At 41.1% G+C, this 16,394-nt stretch overlaps 1 protein-coding gene across 2 annotated transcripts; it reads right to left on the bottom strand.

Moving 5' to 3' along the window:
* Positions 1 to 33: 33 nt before the first annotated feature.
* Positions 34 to 14,916, bottom strand: syvn1 (synovial apoptosis inhibitor 1, synoviolin). Of its 2 annotated transcripts, XM_037779522.1 has the most exons (17): positions 14,724 to 14,916; positions 13,523 to 13,588; positions 11,634 to 11,785; positions 11,394 to 11,486; positions 10,175 to 10,327; positions 9,772 to 9,820; positions 9,064 to 9,167; positions 7,420 to 7,546; positions 6,949 to 7,048; positions 6,713 to 6,778; positions 5,700 to 5,816; positions 5,370 to 5,527; positions 3,870 to 4,016; positions 3,533 to 3,679; positions 2,101 to 2,284; positions 1,148 to 1,266; positions 868 to 1,061 (listed from the first exon to the last, which is right to left on the bottom strand). In XM_037779522.1, the coding sequence occupies exons 3-17, from the start codon at positions 11,763 to 11,765 to the stop codon at positions 868 to 870; spliced, it is 1,890 nt and encodes a 629-aa protein (XP_037635450.1). In that variant the 5' UTR covers positions 11,766 to 11,785; positions 13,523 to 13,588; positions 14,724 to 14,916. The 2 variants fall into 2 exon arrangements, with proteins under 2 accessions (XP_037635449.1, XP_037635450.1); XM_037779521.1 differs by lacking the exon at positions 13,523 to 13,588 and having other exon boundaries at positions 34 to 1,061; positions 14,724 to 14,914.
* Positions 14,917 to 16,394: the final 1,478 nt, after the last annotated feature.

The following is a 16,394-nucleotide window of genomic DNA, read 5'->3' as shown; positions in this document are numbered from 1 at the left end:
AACTAACTAAAATGATTTGTACGTATGAGTGAGTTTTCATTTTACATCCCAATCTTTAATTTAAAGGCAACATTAAAGCTCTGCCACAGAAAGCCTAAAGATAAGTGCTCACATTCCATCTCTATGACACCAGTTTATGAACATACTTACACACCAACATACGTGTTATCCCACTGCCACTTCAGTCAAACAGTTTATTCTGCATTATGTACAGATCATCCTATTAAAACTCTTTATACAGTATGTACACATTCAAATAAATCAGTATGTTACAACGACTGCAGTGGCAACAGAAGAGTGATGAACGTTAAAGAAACAGAAAGCAGTTGATCGTCTTCCCTTGATTTTAACTCACCGGATCTGACGCTGATCCAAGTGCTGTGTGTAACATGTTGACATGGTGAATGGGACCACCTTTATACTGAAGAAAGATGAATTAAACAAAAAAAAAAAAAATCAAAGTGCAGGCAAAGACCTCACCGACAGTAAAACTACCAAACACAAATCCAAACACCGTCTCTGACATCGACCGAATAAATGGGTTTGAAATTCCTCTTCCACCTGATTCAACTTACACCTGCAGTGCTCTTATTGCAGTAGTCATTCTGGGGGGGGGAAAGGTGGTGAAAAAACAAAACAAACAAAAAAGTCGTGCTATTGCTTTCTGACACAGAAACAGTCCAGATAAGCAGTACCGATCATTGCGTCTCCAGGTAGCCTGAGTCCAACTTGACACAGTTAGAAACCTGAGCCTGTGGAAGGCGAGAGCCACGAGGAAGAGAGGCAATGAAGAACCGAAGCAACGATGGATCAGCTCAGAGTTCCTGTTGGTCCAGAGCAACACGTCCGAGTCCGAACACATCTGGATCAGTTGTCTGGAGGGGGTGTCGTCTCTAGCTTACGGAGGCGGCGGCGCCTCAGCTCGGCGGCGTTGGGCTCTCCGTCCTCCTCCCCGACCCCCGCCACTCCTTCGTCTAGCTCTTCTTTTCTTTCCGTGTCCGACGTGGTAGAAGTAGAGTCGGCTGGCTGAGAGGAGACCGTAGCTCCGTCCACCAGCTCAGCTGGAAAAACAGAAAGAAAAAATATTGAATCAGTGTCCAAGGTTTTTGATTTAATCGTAGTTGATGTGAACTGTCAGTTGACTTACAGCTGGACGTGTCCTTCTCCTCGCTGGGACTGTCCGTGCTGCTACTGCCAGCTGCAGGAGGGGAAGCAGCGTTGTTTGTCCCACTGGCTTCTCCAGCGCGTCCCTCAGCCCGAGGAGGACTGTGGAGAACACAGCAGCAGAGCGACAATGACGCATTCAATCGAAAATTGCATTCTAAGCTGTTTTGTTTTCCTTTTTGAATTGTAAAACTTGATTGTATTACTCACTTAAGTTTCAACTTATTTAAAAAAAAAAGGATTTAAATATTTTACACATTAATTCTATTAAAACCCTTAATTCTTAAAATAACTTAAAGAGGACCTATTATGCTTTTCCCCCTTTCCTTTAGTGTTTTATGCATGTAAAAGGTCTGCAAAGTTACAAAGCCCAAAGTCCACGCCAAAGGGAGTTACTCTTCCCCACAGAGACTCTGCTCCTGAACTGCCTGAAACGCCTTGATTGAAGTCCCGCCTTTTCTTCCGTAACATGGTGATGTCACCAAGTAACACATTTGCATAATACCGGCCTAGTGGCTAGTTTGGCACGCCCTCAAAAAAAGCTAGTTAGAGCCGAGCTGGAGCGGAGTCCGAAGAGTTTGGTTTGGTTGACCAATCACAACAGAGTGGGCCAGCTGACCTATTAAAGCAGACTGAGCTTTTCGGGAGGGGGGCAGGAGCTCAAACAGAGCGTTTCAGAGAGAGGGTGAAAAGAGGTGCTGCAGCACAGCTGGTATGAGAGAAATAAAGCGTTTTTTGAACATTAACATGTTAACATGTTCTAGTATGAGCCCAAAATACAAATATGAACCTGAAAATGAGCATGATAGGTCCTCTTTAAGTCAAACATTTGTAGATCGTATTAATTAGGAAATAATGCAATAGCATGAGTAGGCTGGCTGCATTTAATGAGCAATTCAAGCTTAATTCGACTTCAACTAGAGGAGGCTCACTCACGCGAGTGTGGCAACGGTGCTGAGGTAGTGGTGGATGTTCAGCATGGCGGCGTCCAGCAGAGTGTGGATGTTCTGGAGACACTGGAGCCTGGCCTCGAGGCCCCGCCGGCCTTCTGCCTCCAGCTCCCTCAGCTCCTCTTCTGATAGCCGGGACAGAGAGGGAGGAGGAGGAGGCATCGATGACACTGGAAGAGAGGAGAGGAGAGGCATTGACACAAACTGATCCAGGTGAAACAAACTTCAACTTAGCTACAACACCACTGAAGTGGGCAGTAAGTTATTAAAGACTGGACAATATATCTTTATATATAATGTAAATATAATATCTTTATTATCATCGCTGAGTGTTTTCACTGTAGTTAGTTGTATTTATTTAACCTTAAGCTAAACTCCCAATAGTACGGATTACTTTCAGACTTCAGTCTTGAACTACTTCACACTATGGCTGTGTCCGAAATCACTCACTACTCACTATGTAGTCCACTAGAGAGTTTTGCCATATTGTAGTGCTGTCCGAATGTAGTAGTGGACTCAAAAGTATCCCACAAGGCATTGTGAAAAGTAGTGTACAACGATGGTCACTAACTGAGCACTATACAGTATACCATCATGCATTGCGCTTTGATTGCGCAAAAAGGAAGTACTTTGTATTTATTAATTTGGGAAAATACACGTATTGCCCCCAACATTCACAATGGCCATTAATTCTTATCTTTCACAATAAAAACACTAGACATATACGCTGCATCACTACTTACCAAGGGGAACTTAAATTCGCTAAGAGATAACTCAACAAAATACTTTATGTATTTATCACACACAAAAATACATGTCAGTATTTATCATGGATGCAGCAGACGTTGATCTGGCATGTTTTAATTGTGCGACAGCAATGACGTAATTAACGGTGGCAAGACAATGACCTGAATAGTGTCAAAACGTTTTTTTTTTAATTTTGCCGATGAGCTTACTATATAGTCCTCTACATAGAACTCCCTAGATAGTGAGTAGGGAGTAGTGAATGAGTGAATCATTTCGTACACAGCTTAGTGTCGAACGAAAACATCTTTAAAAACCTGCAGTCATTGAGAAGCCTCCACTACAGGATACAGCAATATGTGTTTCTACTGTAAAACCACAAAGTGTTGCACATGTAGTGGGAAATGCCAGGGACTTTCACACAGTGTGATCAGATAGTACGTTGCTATAGTAATACTCAACACTTCCTTAAACAAAGGCTGAACAAAGAAGTCAGACAATAGCATACACATGACTCGTCCACATGCATTTAAAAGTCCACACTACTTATTATTTCTATTCTTATAGAGGAGTAACACTTACAGAACCTGACTTTCCCGTCTTTTTATGCAGTGTCTAGTCACCAAGCGTATAGTTATTTTAGTCTGCAGGACAGTAGAGTGTTTGGTGCTTACCAAAGGGAGGAGGTGGAGGCATGGGCAGCCATGGTGCAGTGGGGAAGGGAGGTGGGGGGAAGGAGAAGGGGAAGCCTGGGATAGCTGATCCGGGAGCAGCAGCACCTGCAGCGGCGTCTGCAGTCGACGGGCTGGCCTGGCTACTACCTGATGAAACAAACGCACAACATTTTGGGTTGATGTCAAGCTATCCCAGAGTATAAGATGAAATAAAAAAAATAATAGAGGTGCTCAGATACTATCTGTAACATGAAATAGGCGAACTGTTTCAAACACATTGGGTTTGATTTCCTTTTTGTGGTGTGGTAAATTGGAGTGGCTAACGAGTTACCCTTACCAGCTGCCTGTGTAGCCTCTGTGCCGCTCTGTGGAGCATCGGTGGCACCAGGAGCTCCAGCTGCTGCAGCAGGGGGAGGCACCGCAGGGAAGGGACCCCAGAAGGGGAAGACGCCAGGAGGAAAGCCAGGTAACATGCCCGGGGCCACTGGAGAGGAAACGAAACAGAAGAGATCTTTTACCAACCCTGGAAAAGGGACCAAATATGTATTCACCAGATAACGCTTAAAAACAAATTAATATGCTCTGCAAAGTGGTCGACGTGACCCAGCAAGACCACTTGTTAATTAAGCATGAAAAGTTTGAGTGAAAAACATGTTGAACCAAGATTTCTGGACTGGTTTCTCAAAATGTAAAGCCACTATGGGTGGAATTTAAACATGTGTGACTATATGGGTACTTTCACACCTGTAGTTTAGTTCATTTGGTCCAGACCAAGGGAAAACATGATACACTGTTGCATTTTAGTTCTGGTCCGGTTCCTGTTCACACTGACTTTTTACAAACAAACCAGATGAGTAAACATAGTTATACAGACTGACAAGTAACTTGTTTATTGGACTGTTTTGGCGATTTTCATCCTGCATCATCAGGACCCACGTGGTAAGGAAATCAAATCCCGGTGAGTGACAGAAGTTTATGCAGCACTTTAACACTCCCAGATGACTGGTGCGAACGCATAGTCCCAGGGAGCGCACAGACACGCGCATGATCAGCGTCCTGTGGGAACGCTGTCACATACTTTTTAATGGACTTAATGAGCTGACAAAGTACACAGTCAGATACAGGCACAGCAGTTTTAACAGCTTTTGACCTATTAATTAGGGAAAATACGCACGCCGACATGCTTATATACATGGCCTTAAATACAGATCGCTTCCTCAACAGATTTCACAATCAGCAGATGGATATATTAGTAGTTTAGCTTTTGAAATCATGCTAGAAATCACATATCTGCTATCATAAAATCCTGTGGTTGGCTCGTTTGCCTTCACAAAAAAAACCCGCACTTTTTCAGGCGGTCTCGGTTCAGTTATTTGGTCCATACCAGGGTTTCATTGACAGCTTTCACACCAACCCGAACAAATCGTACTGACAGGGCAAACGGACAGGAGTTCGTTTTAACTGAACCAAACAAGTTAGGTGTGATGGCACCAAAAGACTGCACCATTTTTCACCAGGATTGTCTAATTTTTCTACAAACACTTGTGCCATCTGAAGATGTTCTAGTCAATAAAGAATCTACACATAGTGGCTTTAAGCCCATGAATGGAAACAGTCCTGATAGCAGTAGGTATGAGGGTACATTATGTCTGCGAAACAGGTAAATGTACTCTCCGGTATTGGAATGCGCAGTACTTGTGGCTGTTTCACAGCTGAGGTCACCCACATGACATGCGTTCCGCACGGCCAATAATTTGGGCGTAGCTAGGCGTCATGTAGCGCTGCTAGAAGGAGGAAGATGGTGCTTGTCTTAATGAGTGCTGGTTTGGACTCTCACCATTGGCGGGCGGGGCTGCAGGTGCGTTGGCCGGGGCAGCGGGAGCAGGGGGCGGGACCTGGGCCGGGGCTGGAGTCTGATTGTTATTAGATGCGCGGAGGACGTCCATGCGACAGGTTGGGCAGGTCTGCTGCCTCTGGAACCAGGAGCGGAGGCAGCTGTGAGGAGGAAACAAGGGCGACAACACTATTATACTACACACTACAATAACCACAATGCAATACCAAAGGTTCCTTTATGAAGTCGTGTTTAATTTGCCACACTGACTTGTTTACTGTTTAACTAAGGAACGGTGTGTGCCATCACTTACTGCAGATGCTAACCACTTACCTGGAGTGGAAAATGTGATTACAGGGTAGTTTCTTGGCTCCGGTGACCATTTCCTCTCGACAGATGATGCAGACGTTGTCAGAAGCCAGCAGATCTTCAGGAGTCGCATCAGGGTATCTGAACACAGGCAAAGATTAGAAGAGAAATGAACAGCAGAAAACGTATTAGCTAAAGTTTTATTCAGACTTGTACTATATATCTAAATGTATTGTCTGCCTTCAAATATCCCTTGATAAAGATCACTATCATCTCTGAATGCTGTCCTGAAAGAGGGGCTTACAGACAACTAAAACTTGAAAAAATCTAGCCAAACAAAATGTGTATTATTATTATATGGGTTTGCTACAACCCGAGTGAGAGCTCGTCAGAGTTGTTTTCATGCAAACCTCTCAAAAACATTATGGATATTACTTTACATTAGGGCTGTGTATTGGCAATAATCTGGCGATATGATACAGGGGTTACGATTCAATATTGCAATATATTGCGATACTGTAAGCACGGTGATATATTGCGATCTTTAAATCTAAAATCATATTTTAGGAAAACTATCATAGTATAAAAAAACACACCACCATATGCATAAAATCTGAGTAAAAAAAGTTGACTTTTTTATGCAATCAGAACAGGGATCTGCATTTGCATTTATCACAGTCGCTGTAACATCCAACATCATAGCACTATTTTAAGAGGGCACATAAACTGAGAGAGCGCATCTCTTTGCCATTGAAATAAGTATTGAGTTAATCTTTGAGTGTAAACTATGAATTAAAAGTCAATAGTATTTTTGAGACAGTATCACAAAACATAATATCACGATACTTGATATTTTCTTACACCCCTACTTTACATGTAGGCTGTAGTCCATGTCATTAAATGATAATTAAAATCCCACTTGACCATGTTTTGTCCAAACCAAATGATGTATAAATTAATAAGAACATTGCACAAGGAAATAATGATTTTTACAAATAAAATAGGGAAGCAATCAGGAAAGGCTTAACATTACTCACAGTGTATTCATGTTACGGATGGCTCTCCGAGACATTATGGCATCCGTCACAGCTTTCTTGAATTGCCTGAGAGACAAAGCAAAAACAATGCCTTAAATATGAATTCAAAATATCAAGCGACCAAACTCCTATCCATAAATTTAAGAATATATAGACCTTTGTGAGAACTCTACTTTCTGTTGTTAAATGTCAGAGTAGTGGAAGTGACAAAAACACAAAGGCACACAGCTGCTCACCTCATTGCTAGATACATGGGCCGAATGGCAAACAGGGGGAAGGTGTGGACCTTTATCATTATGGTCATGAAGGCGATGTACAGGAGCACTTTGATGAAACCTGGAATAAAGACACCAACTAATATTTGAGTACGGCTGCCACCATTTTTGTCTTGAACTACGCGCGCGCGCGCACACACACACACACACACACACACACACACACACACACACACACACACACACACACACACACACACACACACACACACACACACACACACACACACACACACACACACACACACACACACACACACACACACACACACACACACACACACACACACACACACACACACACACACACACACACACACACACACACACACACACACACACACACACACACACACACACACACACACTAGAAGAAAACAGCAGAGAAATATATTCCTGCATCACATCATGACCTCCAGCTGATTACAGTACCTGTGAAGAGCTCAGTGTAGAGCATATAGACAGCCTTGTTGTCCCAGGGATTCTCACTCTGCAGGTCAATAGTGTGCAGAAGGTACTTGATGAAGGTCGTCAGCACCATGGTCATCAGGATGGCATACTGAGGGACATAAAGAGAAGAGGTATCCCGTTGAAAGATTCCATGTTGTGTGTGTATAATAGCAAGTGTTATCTGTTGCAACCGTGTGGGGACACAAGAACATAGTATGAAAAGGATTAAAGTAAGAGGTTGTGGTGAAGCAATGTGGGGTTTTAATCTTATATTATTGTTGGGTATTCTATCTTGTTTTTAAATAACTAAAAGTGGGTTAAAGGGACAGTGTGTAGGGTTTGGCAGCATCTAGTGGTGTGGTTGCAGAGTGCAACCAATTGAGTACCCTTCCGCTCACTCCTCCCTTTCCAAGACTGCGGTAACGTGAGCCGCCGAGTGCAAAACCGTGGTATGCCATTCGTCTTGCTCAGAGGCCAAACTTACCATAATAACACTATAGGAGCAACGGAAGTCAGATGGCTATTTTGTGCTATTTTTACAGTGTGATTTCATGTCGTATTTATGTTTTATGTTGCACTTTATGCTGCAAAACCAATTGCCATGCGGGGACAAATAAAATTGAACTTGAACTTCAGACGGTGGCTGGCAGTACCACTGTTTTGCACTCTGTGCCTCACATTACCACAGTTTCACAAGCGTGACGGAGACCTACAGCAGCCTTCAGGTAAAGTAAAAACGCAAAAAGCTCTCTCTGTTTGGTTTGTTCGTTCTGGGCTACTGTAGAAACATGGCGGTGCAACATGATGGACTCCATGAAGAGGACCCTTTCCCTATGTAGATATGAAGGACTCATTCTAAGCTAACGAAAACACAACCATTCTTAGTTTCAGGTGATTATGCACCAATGGAAACATAGTTCTGCTAATAGATTCCCCTAAATGCTACACACTGTTCCTTTAAATAAGCCTTTTACAGCTAAACAAAACACAGAGCTCAAATAGAGGGCTCCAGGGATGACGTATTTTTATAGGCCAACCAGAAAATTTGCATAACCCTGGTTCCCTCGACAAAAAAGCCAGTGGGATTTTTCCATTGGGTTTTTGATTATTGCAGAAAATAAGCTCTGGGGCAAATACACATTTATGATACTTACACGTTTTGTTCAGCAAGATAATCTCCACAAATTAACACTACTTTATGATTTTTGAAGTGTGAATCCAGTTGCCAGAAGTAAAAAGCTAACTTTAGGCTATAAACAAACTACACTACGGTCTCATGAGCGCAAGTATACAGTGTAAAGGCGGACGAGACGACGTGATAACGTTTAGTAGTCTCATTTAGCCACTCAGCAACCATCTTTTTTATGGCAGATAAAGGCTTCAAAATTCATGAGTGGGGTATTTATTGATGCATATTATATAGTAGAACAAAATGTTAAAATCTCTTCAGCTTGTATTAACCACTGACCTTATTTCAGGCATCCAACCAAAAACAATTCAAACCATCCATTGACTTTGAGACCAGAAGACCAGAACCGGAAGTGCTCAAATGCTAACTCATGTCCGGGTTTTAGGACTCATTCCTGTAGCACTCTATTCAGCTTCAACTAAAGAATGAGGACAAACCTCAAATCCAAAAACCAGCTGGACTGAGGCTCCGCGGGTAATGATGCTGTGACAGGCATGGTTGACAAACAGGAAGTCCAGGACAGCAAGCAGTCCCATGAGAGCTGCAGGAAATAAAGAACATTGAATAACACCTCTGTGACGAGTTGCAGTATCGACAGAAACAGACGCAAAAGTAGAAGCTCTGTAGAAATGTAGAAAACAATACCTTTGATTTTGCCCAAAATAAACATTCAGTATTTAAAGATATATCTGATGGACAGTAATATTAAAACTAATAACTACTGAGCCTGATTCTGGAAATCAAACTGGATATGGCCAGGATGCCCTGATAGAGCTAACAGCTGTCCTCAAATTAAAAACAGCAGATTGTATGTAACCAAAGGTCTACTACACAAATTACATCAGACAAGATGACTGAATGGATTTTGTAGCAGTGTTTAGAAAATGGTGTTACTATGGTGTGTTAATGTCAACCGTTCTGGAGGTCTGTTGTGGGGGTGCATTAAACTGTGACGCACCTGGTCTCATGTGCAAACAGCAATGATTTGCATACAGTTTCTTTTAGCCTTAAGACTTGTTTCATAAGTAGAGTCGATACAACAGAAAGAGGTAGAGACAGAAGTCAAAGATTAAAAAAAAAAAAAAGCCAACACAGACGGGCGGGGAGAATGATCCCTGACGTGGCTGATGATAACGTGTACTTACATAATACTCTGAAGTGAAAAATCCAGGATATGTTTGGACTCCGTTCCATCTGAAAGAAACACAGAAATACAAATTATTTACAGGTTACGTACAACACGTACATATCTGTCTAGTAATAGCAGTTTGATAAAGCTTCTAATATTCTCTTCATCTAAGCCACACTTTTCAACTCACAGTATGGCACAGTAAGGGGCCCTTTTCACTAAATTTGTGACTGAATTATTAGTTGCACAATATCACACAACAATGTTTGTTCGACTCTGGTATGCCACACACCATCTGTCCCATCCTTTGTCCTGCGTTTCCTTTCTACCTTTAAACAATGTACCTCATACGGATACAGTGGATTAAGTACACTGTGTACTATGTCAGATAAGGAAGTAGTTTCTCTCTCATCACTCACAAAGTCCACCCGGTCCTCGGCCAGCCAGTGGAAGCACTTAAGGAAGAGCAGGAGTGTGAAGAGGGCGACAAAGCGCGGGGAGAAGTCGTCCCTGAACACAGTGAATGCCAGGCACGTCTCGGTCACAGCGTACCAGGAGCGTTCAATGAGATGCTGGTGGTAGAGAGGAAAGACACGTGAATGCACACAAACAAAGAGGCTGATTAGATACATTGTTGTTGTTTACAACTGAGACCACGCATTGCATATTAAAAGGATAGTTTGGGTGTTTTTAAGTGGGGTTGTATGAGGTACTTATCCATAGTCAATGTATTAACTATACCCCCAGGTTGGGGAAACAAACAGGAGTTACCGCACGGTAGCAAAGCAATGTACTGCTGTGGACGGGGCCGGCAGCAAAACTTATTTTAGCCACTTAAAAGAAAGGCTCTCCTAAAAAGATCAATATCAGTTCAGTGTACGCTTTTCACTGTTTTACCTTGCCATCAGACAGCCCTTTCCGACGGGAAACTGAAGCCGTTATCTACGCTCCCACCAAAGCAACCAGACTTCATTGAAAAAAAAAACAGTGATTTTACCTAACCGAGTTCTACATGGTAAATTACAGTTTTTCCGATGGAGTCTGGTTGCTTTGGCGAGAGCATAGGTAACGTTTTCAGTTCCCCGTCGGAAAGGGTTGTCTGAAGGGTTAGGTTGTTTGTGTTATTGTGTGACTTTGGTTAGTTCGGCTTCACACACACACAATAGCACAAACAAACTAACCAATCGAGGCAGCGGTAGACAAGAACCTCCCGTGTTCTAGGGGGTAAAATTACTGTTTTTTTCCAATAGAGTCTGGCGGCTTTGGCGAGAACATAGATTAAGGCTTTAGATCCCCATCTGAAACATAGACTGTATAGCTGTCTCACAACAAGGTAAACCGATGTAAATATTCTAAATATAGCGTATACTGAACTGATATTGATTTTTTCAGGTGAGCCTTTTGTTCAGGTGGCTAAAATATGTTTTACTGCTCCCGTCCACTGCAGTACATTGCTTTGCTTGCGTGCGGTAACTCCTGTCTGCTTCTTCAAACTGGGGGCGTGCCGACCGTAATCTACTGTAGATAATGCACTGACCTCATACAACCCCACTTAAAAAACACCTTAACTATCCCTTTAAACTGAAAGTGTTTTATGATGAGTCAAGTGAGTCATAAATATAAAAAAAACAACTCTACCTCCATTTCTGCAGCCCTTAGTGTTCCAAAGAAGACCTTCCTCATGAACTTTCCCAGCAGAAACACCAACACAAAGGCCTGAATGTACAACACCTGATACCAGAAACAAAACAGAAACAAAAAGCTGATTTGTCACAACATCATTGATATGGCCTTTTGAGGAAATATTGTCATATTTATAAGATCTTACTATGGGTAAAATATTTCAATATACCAAACTCCAGATTTGACTTCACTTACCGCCATGCTGGGGCTGCTCTTGGTGAGGTAGACCACCGTCGGGTAGAACTGGTTTTTGAGGAGGTAAGCATGTGCCACCACAGCCCCAGTCAGTGCCAGACTGGTGGCAGTCACCAAGGCCGATCGCACCATTTTGGACTCAGCTACAGATACTGTGGTGGGGAGACAGATGAAGGGAGAAAAGAAGACGAAAGTTGTTGCAGGTGAAAGCTGACTGATGTAGCGGAGCAGCATGCAAATGAAGGGTAGCACTTTGCTGGATCATTTTGATCAGATCTCTCTCCTATGTTCATTTTCAGCAAAACAGCTTCATATTTTTTAATCATTTGCAAAATTATATTTAAAACATGTGTGGTCACAAAGCCTTGACAGCCTGTCAGTCATCCATAATGAGAAATCTGCTCCGCCAACTATGCCGCCATCCACAAATAAAGAAAGCTTTTGAAAAATAATTCCACCCCATCATGTGCACCCTCTCTCTGTGTATAAATGGTGCCTCTCATCCCAGCAAGCCTAACCTTTAGGAGGTTGAATGATAAAAATCAAAAAGACATAATTATGATATTTGAGGGTTTATGGGGGATTAGGATGCAGCTGCAATGAGGAGTGTCTCATAGCTGTCCAATGTTACTGACAATGCCCTTATCTCCCTCAAATTTGTGTCACAAAGCGCAGACAGCTGACACTGAAACTTAAAAATACATTTCAGGGTTATCATCCATTCAGAATCCATCCACAGCTTTACAGCTAAAGTTTATTTTTGTTCCCATTCGTGTCGCTGCTTTCTGAACAGTAGGCTATGCATTAACTGTGTTAAAGCCAATGCAGTCAAACAATAAACCAGGACAAACTGCAACTCTTTCAATTTCCCAATTCACAGTAATTTTGTTGATTAGCACAATATACTAAAATGTACTAGTGCTCTGATAATTCAATCTAGATGAGGAAAATAGATTTATTTCTTCATGTCTTCATTCATTATAAAATGTCTTAAACACTAATGGCTGGATTTTGAGAAGACTTGGAGAAATTGTGCATCTCACCAATACAATTTGACATTTTCAAAAATTACACTGTTCATCTAGACCTAAGTTGCTTAGACCTTGTATGCATCGTGTCCCATTTCTCAGACAACACTGATTTAATTTGACTGCTCATGTGGAAATCTCACTAATGCAAAGCAGTATTTTCACAGCTCAAATGATTGGCTCCAGTGAAAGTAAGGCAGTGATGTGCTTGTTACTGATTGGTGTAGCATATTTGTGAGAGTCTTCAAACAAACAGTGTAAGGATTTCCTCCAAGGTTTCACAATAACCACACTTGTTCTCAAGTGTTAACTACACATGGTTAACTAACAGAAGGCCTTTAGAGCTGTTTGAGTAAGACCTGCGGAGAAAACACAGAGCTGTAAATCTGTCAGCTGAACAAAAGTGATGAGTTTGAGAACCCAAGTGTCAATCTTTTCAAACTGAATGAGCTTTGAGTAATATGACTTCAAGAAAAAAAATTAACTTTTTCTTCAATATTCTGTTCCCACTTTTGTTAAAATAACTGATGTATGAAAGTGCTTTTAATCACATATAAGGCTCTGAATGATCTGGCGCCGTGGTATATATCTAATCTCCTCATACCGTACTGTCCAAACAGGTCCCTCAGGTTACTTCTAACTATTCCAGAGTCCAGGTTAGGGTGATCTAGCTCCTCGGCTCTGGAACAGCCTTCCACTGAGCATCAGATCAGCTGACTACGTTATGACTTTTAAATCTCGTCTTAAAACTTACTTTTATAGAATGGCTTTTCCCAAACAGCTGACATAGGGAGTCATTTGTTATGCTTGTGTGTGGATGTATATGTATGCATATGTATATGCATATATTTCATTATTTACCTATTGTATTGTTTATGCTTTGAATTTCCTTGGTAAATACTGTGTGCGTATGGCTTGAAAAATGCTCTATAAATAAAAGGAATATTATTATTATGAAAGCAGGGAATGAAATTAGCACCTGCCACATAAAGGGTAAACGTTGACTGTGCAGGTAAAAATGTCAGGTCATCTGCCACCATGGCAGAGAGGTTTTCCTTATATTAAGAAATATTATTTTTAAAAAGCAATTCTAAAGCTTGAATTAAATATTAATTTATACTACTTATATAATATAAGTTTACATGATATATTCCATAATTCTACAGTCTGGTACCACTGACTCAGTGTTTACAGTTTTAAAGCCTTCTTCCTAGATTTCAGAAGTAGCAGACAAAAGAAACTGAGTGGCCGGTAGAAATGTTCAGTGACCTGCCACAGGGGCAGGTGAGGGAAAAGGTTAATTTCAGACCCTGTATGAAAAGCTACAACTGATACAACATTACATTACAATAAATCTCCAAGTCACAGCTGGAGTATCAGGTGAATATGGTCTTCTATTAGGCCAGACAACCTCGTCTTAAAACTTACTTTTATAGAATGGCTTTCCCAAACAGCTGACATAGGGAGTTTGTTATGCTTGTGTGTGGATGCATATGCATATATTTCATTATTTACCTATTGTATTGTTTATGCTTTGAATTTCCTTTGAACAACAGTGTATCACACATCCATACAGGTCAAATGCTCAAAATGAAACTACTACTTCATGTAATCTCCTGCATGGATGCTAAGCAGTGGTTAGCATGGTGTACACTCCCACTATTACAGCTACCCAATCACTCCCTCCTATGTTACATTTATCACATTAAATGCAACCTAATAACCTTGCTTATCTGCTTATTTCCTCTTATATTAAAGTAGCTAAACACCAAGGTGTACCTTCCTACAGAAGAGGCTGCTCTTGTAGCTAACTTAGCTCGCTAACATTAAAGCTAACATGGTTAGATGAAGTCTTAATAATCCGACCAACCTTTGAGAGAGCTTTCCAACAAAGAGGGAAACTTACTTAAGTTAATAACTCCTCAGAAGCTGCATATGTGTGTTTGTATTAGTAAGGTTACTAGCTGCTGGTGATCTGTCACACACAGGTAATTGGGTTAGTTAGCTGGTGCTAGCTACCGTTAGCTAACACTAGCAGGTATGTTACAGCTGTCAGACTCACCGACTCGATGTCTGCGGAAGACTTGCTCCTCGGTTAGTTTGACGGACGTCTCCTTGCCTGCTAATATCTCTATAACGTGAGCAGCTACTCCATTTCGTTGGTTTCACGCTAGCCTCTTTATAATCTGTGTTATCCTCCACCCTGCTCGTCCGGCTACGTGTTTATCTTTGGCTTGCTCCTTTTGGAGCCACATCACTTCCGGCTGCTGACGGTAATTTAGCGCAAGAGCAGTTTCACTGACTACACTGCTTGTTTTCTATCATTTACTTTGTGTAAAAAAAGCAGTTAGAAAGAGACTTAGTCTTACATGTTTAATTAATCGATATTTTGCTTGAAATGTGCACATTTTCAGTGTTATATTTGTTATTGTAATGTGTTGTGTTGTGTAAACGTTAGGTGACCCCCTGACCCAGCTTCTAGGAGGTTTACGGTAATGACCAACGTGGACCAATAGGAAGCTGTCAGGGCGGTTCTGCGTTCCGTGGTGGGAATGCTGCACACAAGAGGACAATAACTCCAGGAGAAATACTAGCATGTTATGAAATGTGCAATTGGCAAATATGAGCACAAATCAGTTTACAAAAGTGGCTGAAGAAAATATTTAAATATGTATGTTTTGTCCCTCTTTTTTACAAAAAGTCTTGAAATAACTCCAGTAGAAATATTAGGATGTTATGAAATATGAAATTGGCAAATATGAGCACAAATCAGTTTACAAGGTGGCTGAAGAAAATATTTAAATATGTATGTTTTGTCCCTCTTTTTTACAAAAAGTCTTGAAATAACTCCAGTAAAAATATTAGGATGTTATGAAATATGCAATTGGCAAATATGAGCACAAATCAGTTTACAAAAGTGGCTGAAGAAAATATTTAAATATGTATGTTTTGTCCCTCTTTTTTCCAAGTCTTGAAATAACTCCAGTAGAAATATTAGGATATTATGAAATATGAAATTGGCAAATATGAGCACAAATCAGTTTACAAGGTGGCTGAAGAAAATATGTATGTTTTGTCCCTCCTTTTTCCCCAAACTCTTGAAATAACTCCAGTAGAAATATTAGCATATTATGAAATGTGCAATTGGCAAATATGAGCACAAATCAGTTTACAAAAGTGGCTGAAGAAAATATTTAAATATGTATGTTTTGTCCCTCTTTTTTCCAAAAAGTCTTGAAATAACTCCAGTAGAAATATTAGGATGTTATGAAATATGAAATTGGCAAATATGAGCACAATTGTGAACACAATTGATGTACATTGTATAATTTGTTGAGAACAAAATTACGTAACTACAGTCAATAGAAACCAAAATCATCTACCCATTGAGGGCTGGATTCAAAATCACACAGAAAAATCAAAATAAGAAATTCACAGGCTGATCCAACTTGCGGGAATTTCATCACGGCAACTCATAATGTGACTCAGTAGTGTGTATGCCCCCCCCCGAGTGCCTGTAAGCACAAAACTAGAGAAGAATCAGTCAGGAAGGATAAGGAGAGAGCAATTTTCTGTGGCCACCACATGCAAAACCATTCCCTTTTCGGGGGTTGTCTTGCTTTTGCCTTTGTTGTCTCATTGCACCTGTTGCACCAAAGCAGGTGAAAGTGATTCACAATCACTTGTGCTTCCTAAATGGACAGATTGATATCCCTGAAGTAGATATGAGTCT

The sequence above is a fragment of the Sebastes umbrosus genome, chromosome 9, assembly GCF_015220745.1.
Source record: "Sebastes umbrosus isolate fSebUmb1 chromosome 9, fSebUmb1.pri, whole genome shotgun sequence".
NCBI classification, from domain to species: Eukaryota; Metazoa; Chordata; class Actinopteri; order Perciformes; family Sebastidae; genus Sebastes; species Sebastes umbrosus.
This window is presented reverse-complemented; position numbering and strand designations above follow the sequence as displayed.

What these genes read in the sequence shown, in the direction of transcription:
- syvn1 (XM_037779522.1), bottom strand. Translation starts at nt 11,765, where the DNA reads ATGGTGCGATCGGCCTTGGTGACTGCCACCAGTCTGGCACTGACTGGG. An exon ending in TTTTCACTTCAGAGTATTAT is followed by an intron (nt 9,168 to 9,771) that starts GTAAGTACACGT and finishes TATTTCCTGCAG; the next exon opens with CTCTCATGGGACTGCTTGCT. An exon ending in GGAGAAGGACACGTCCAGCT is followed by an intron (nt 1,062 to 1,147) that starts GTAAGTCAACTG and finishes CTGTTTTTCCAG; the next exon opens with CTGAGCTGGTGGACGGAGCT.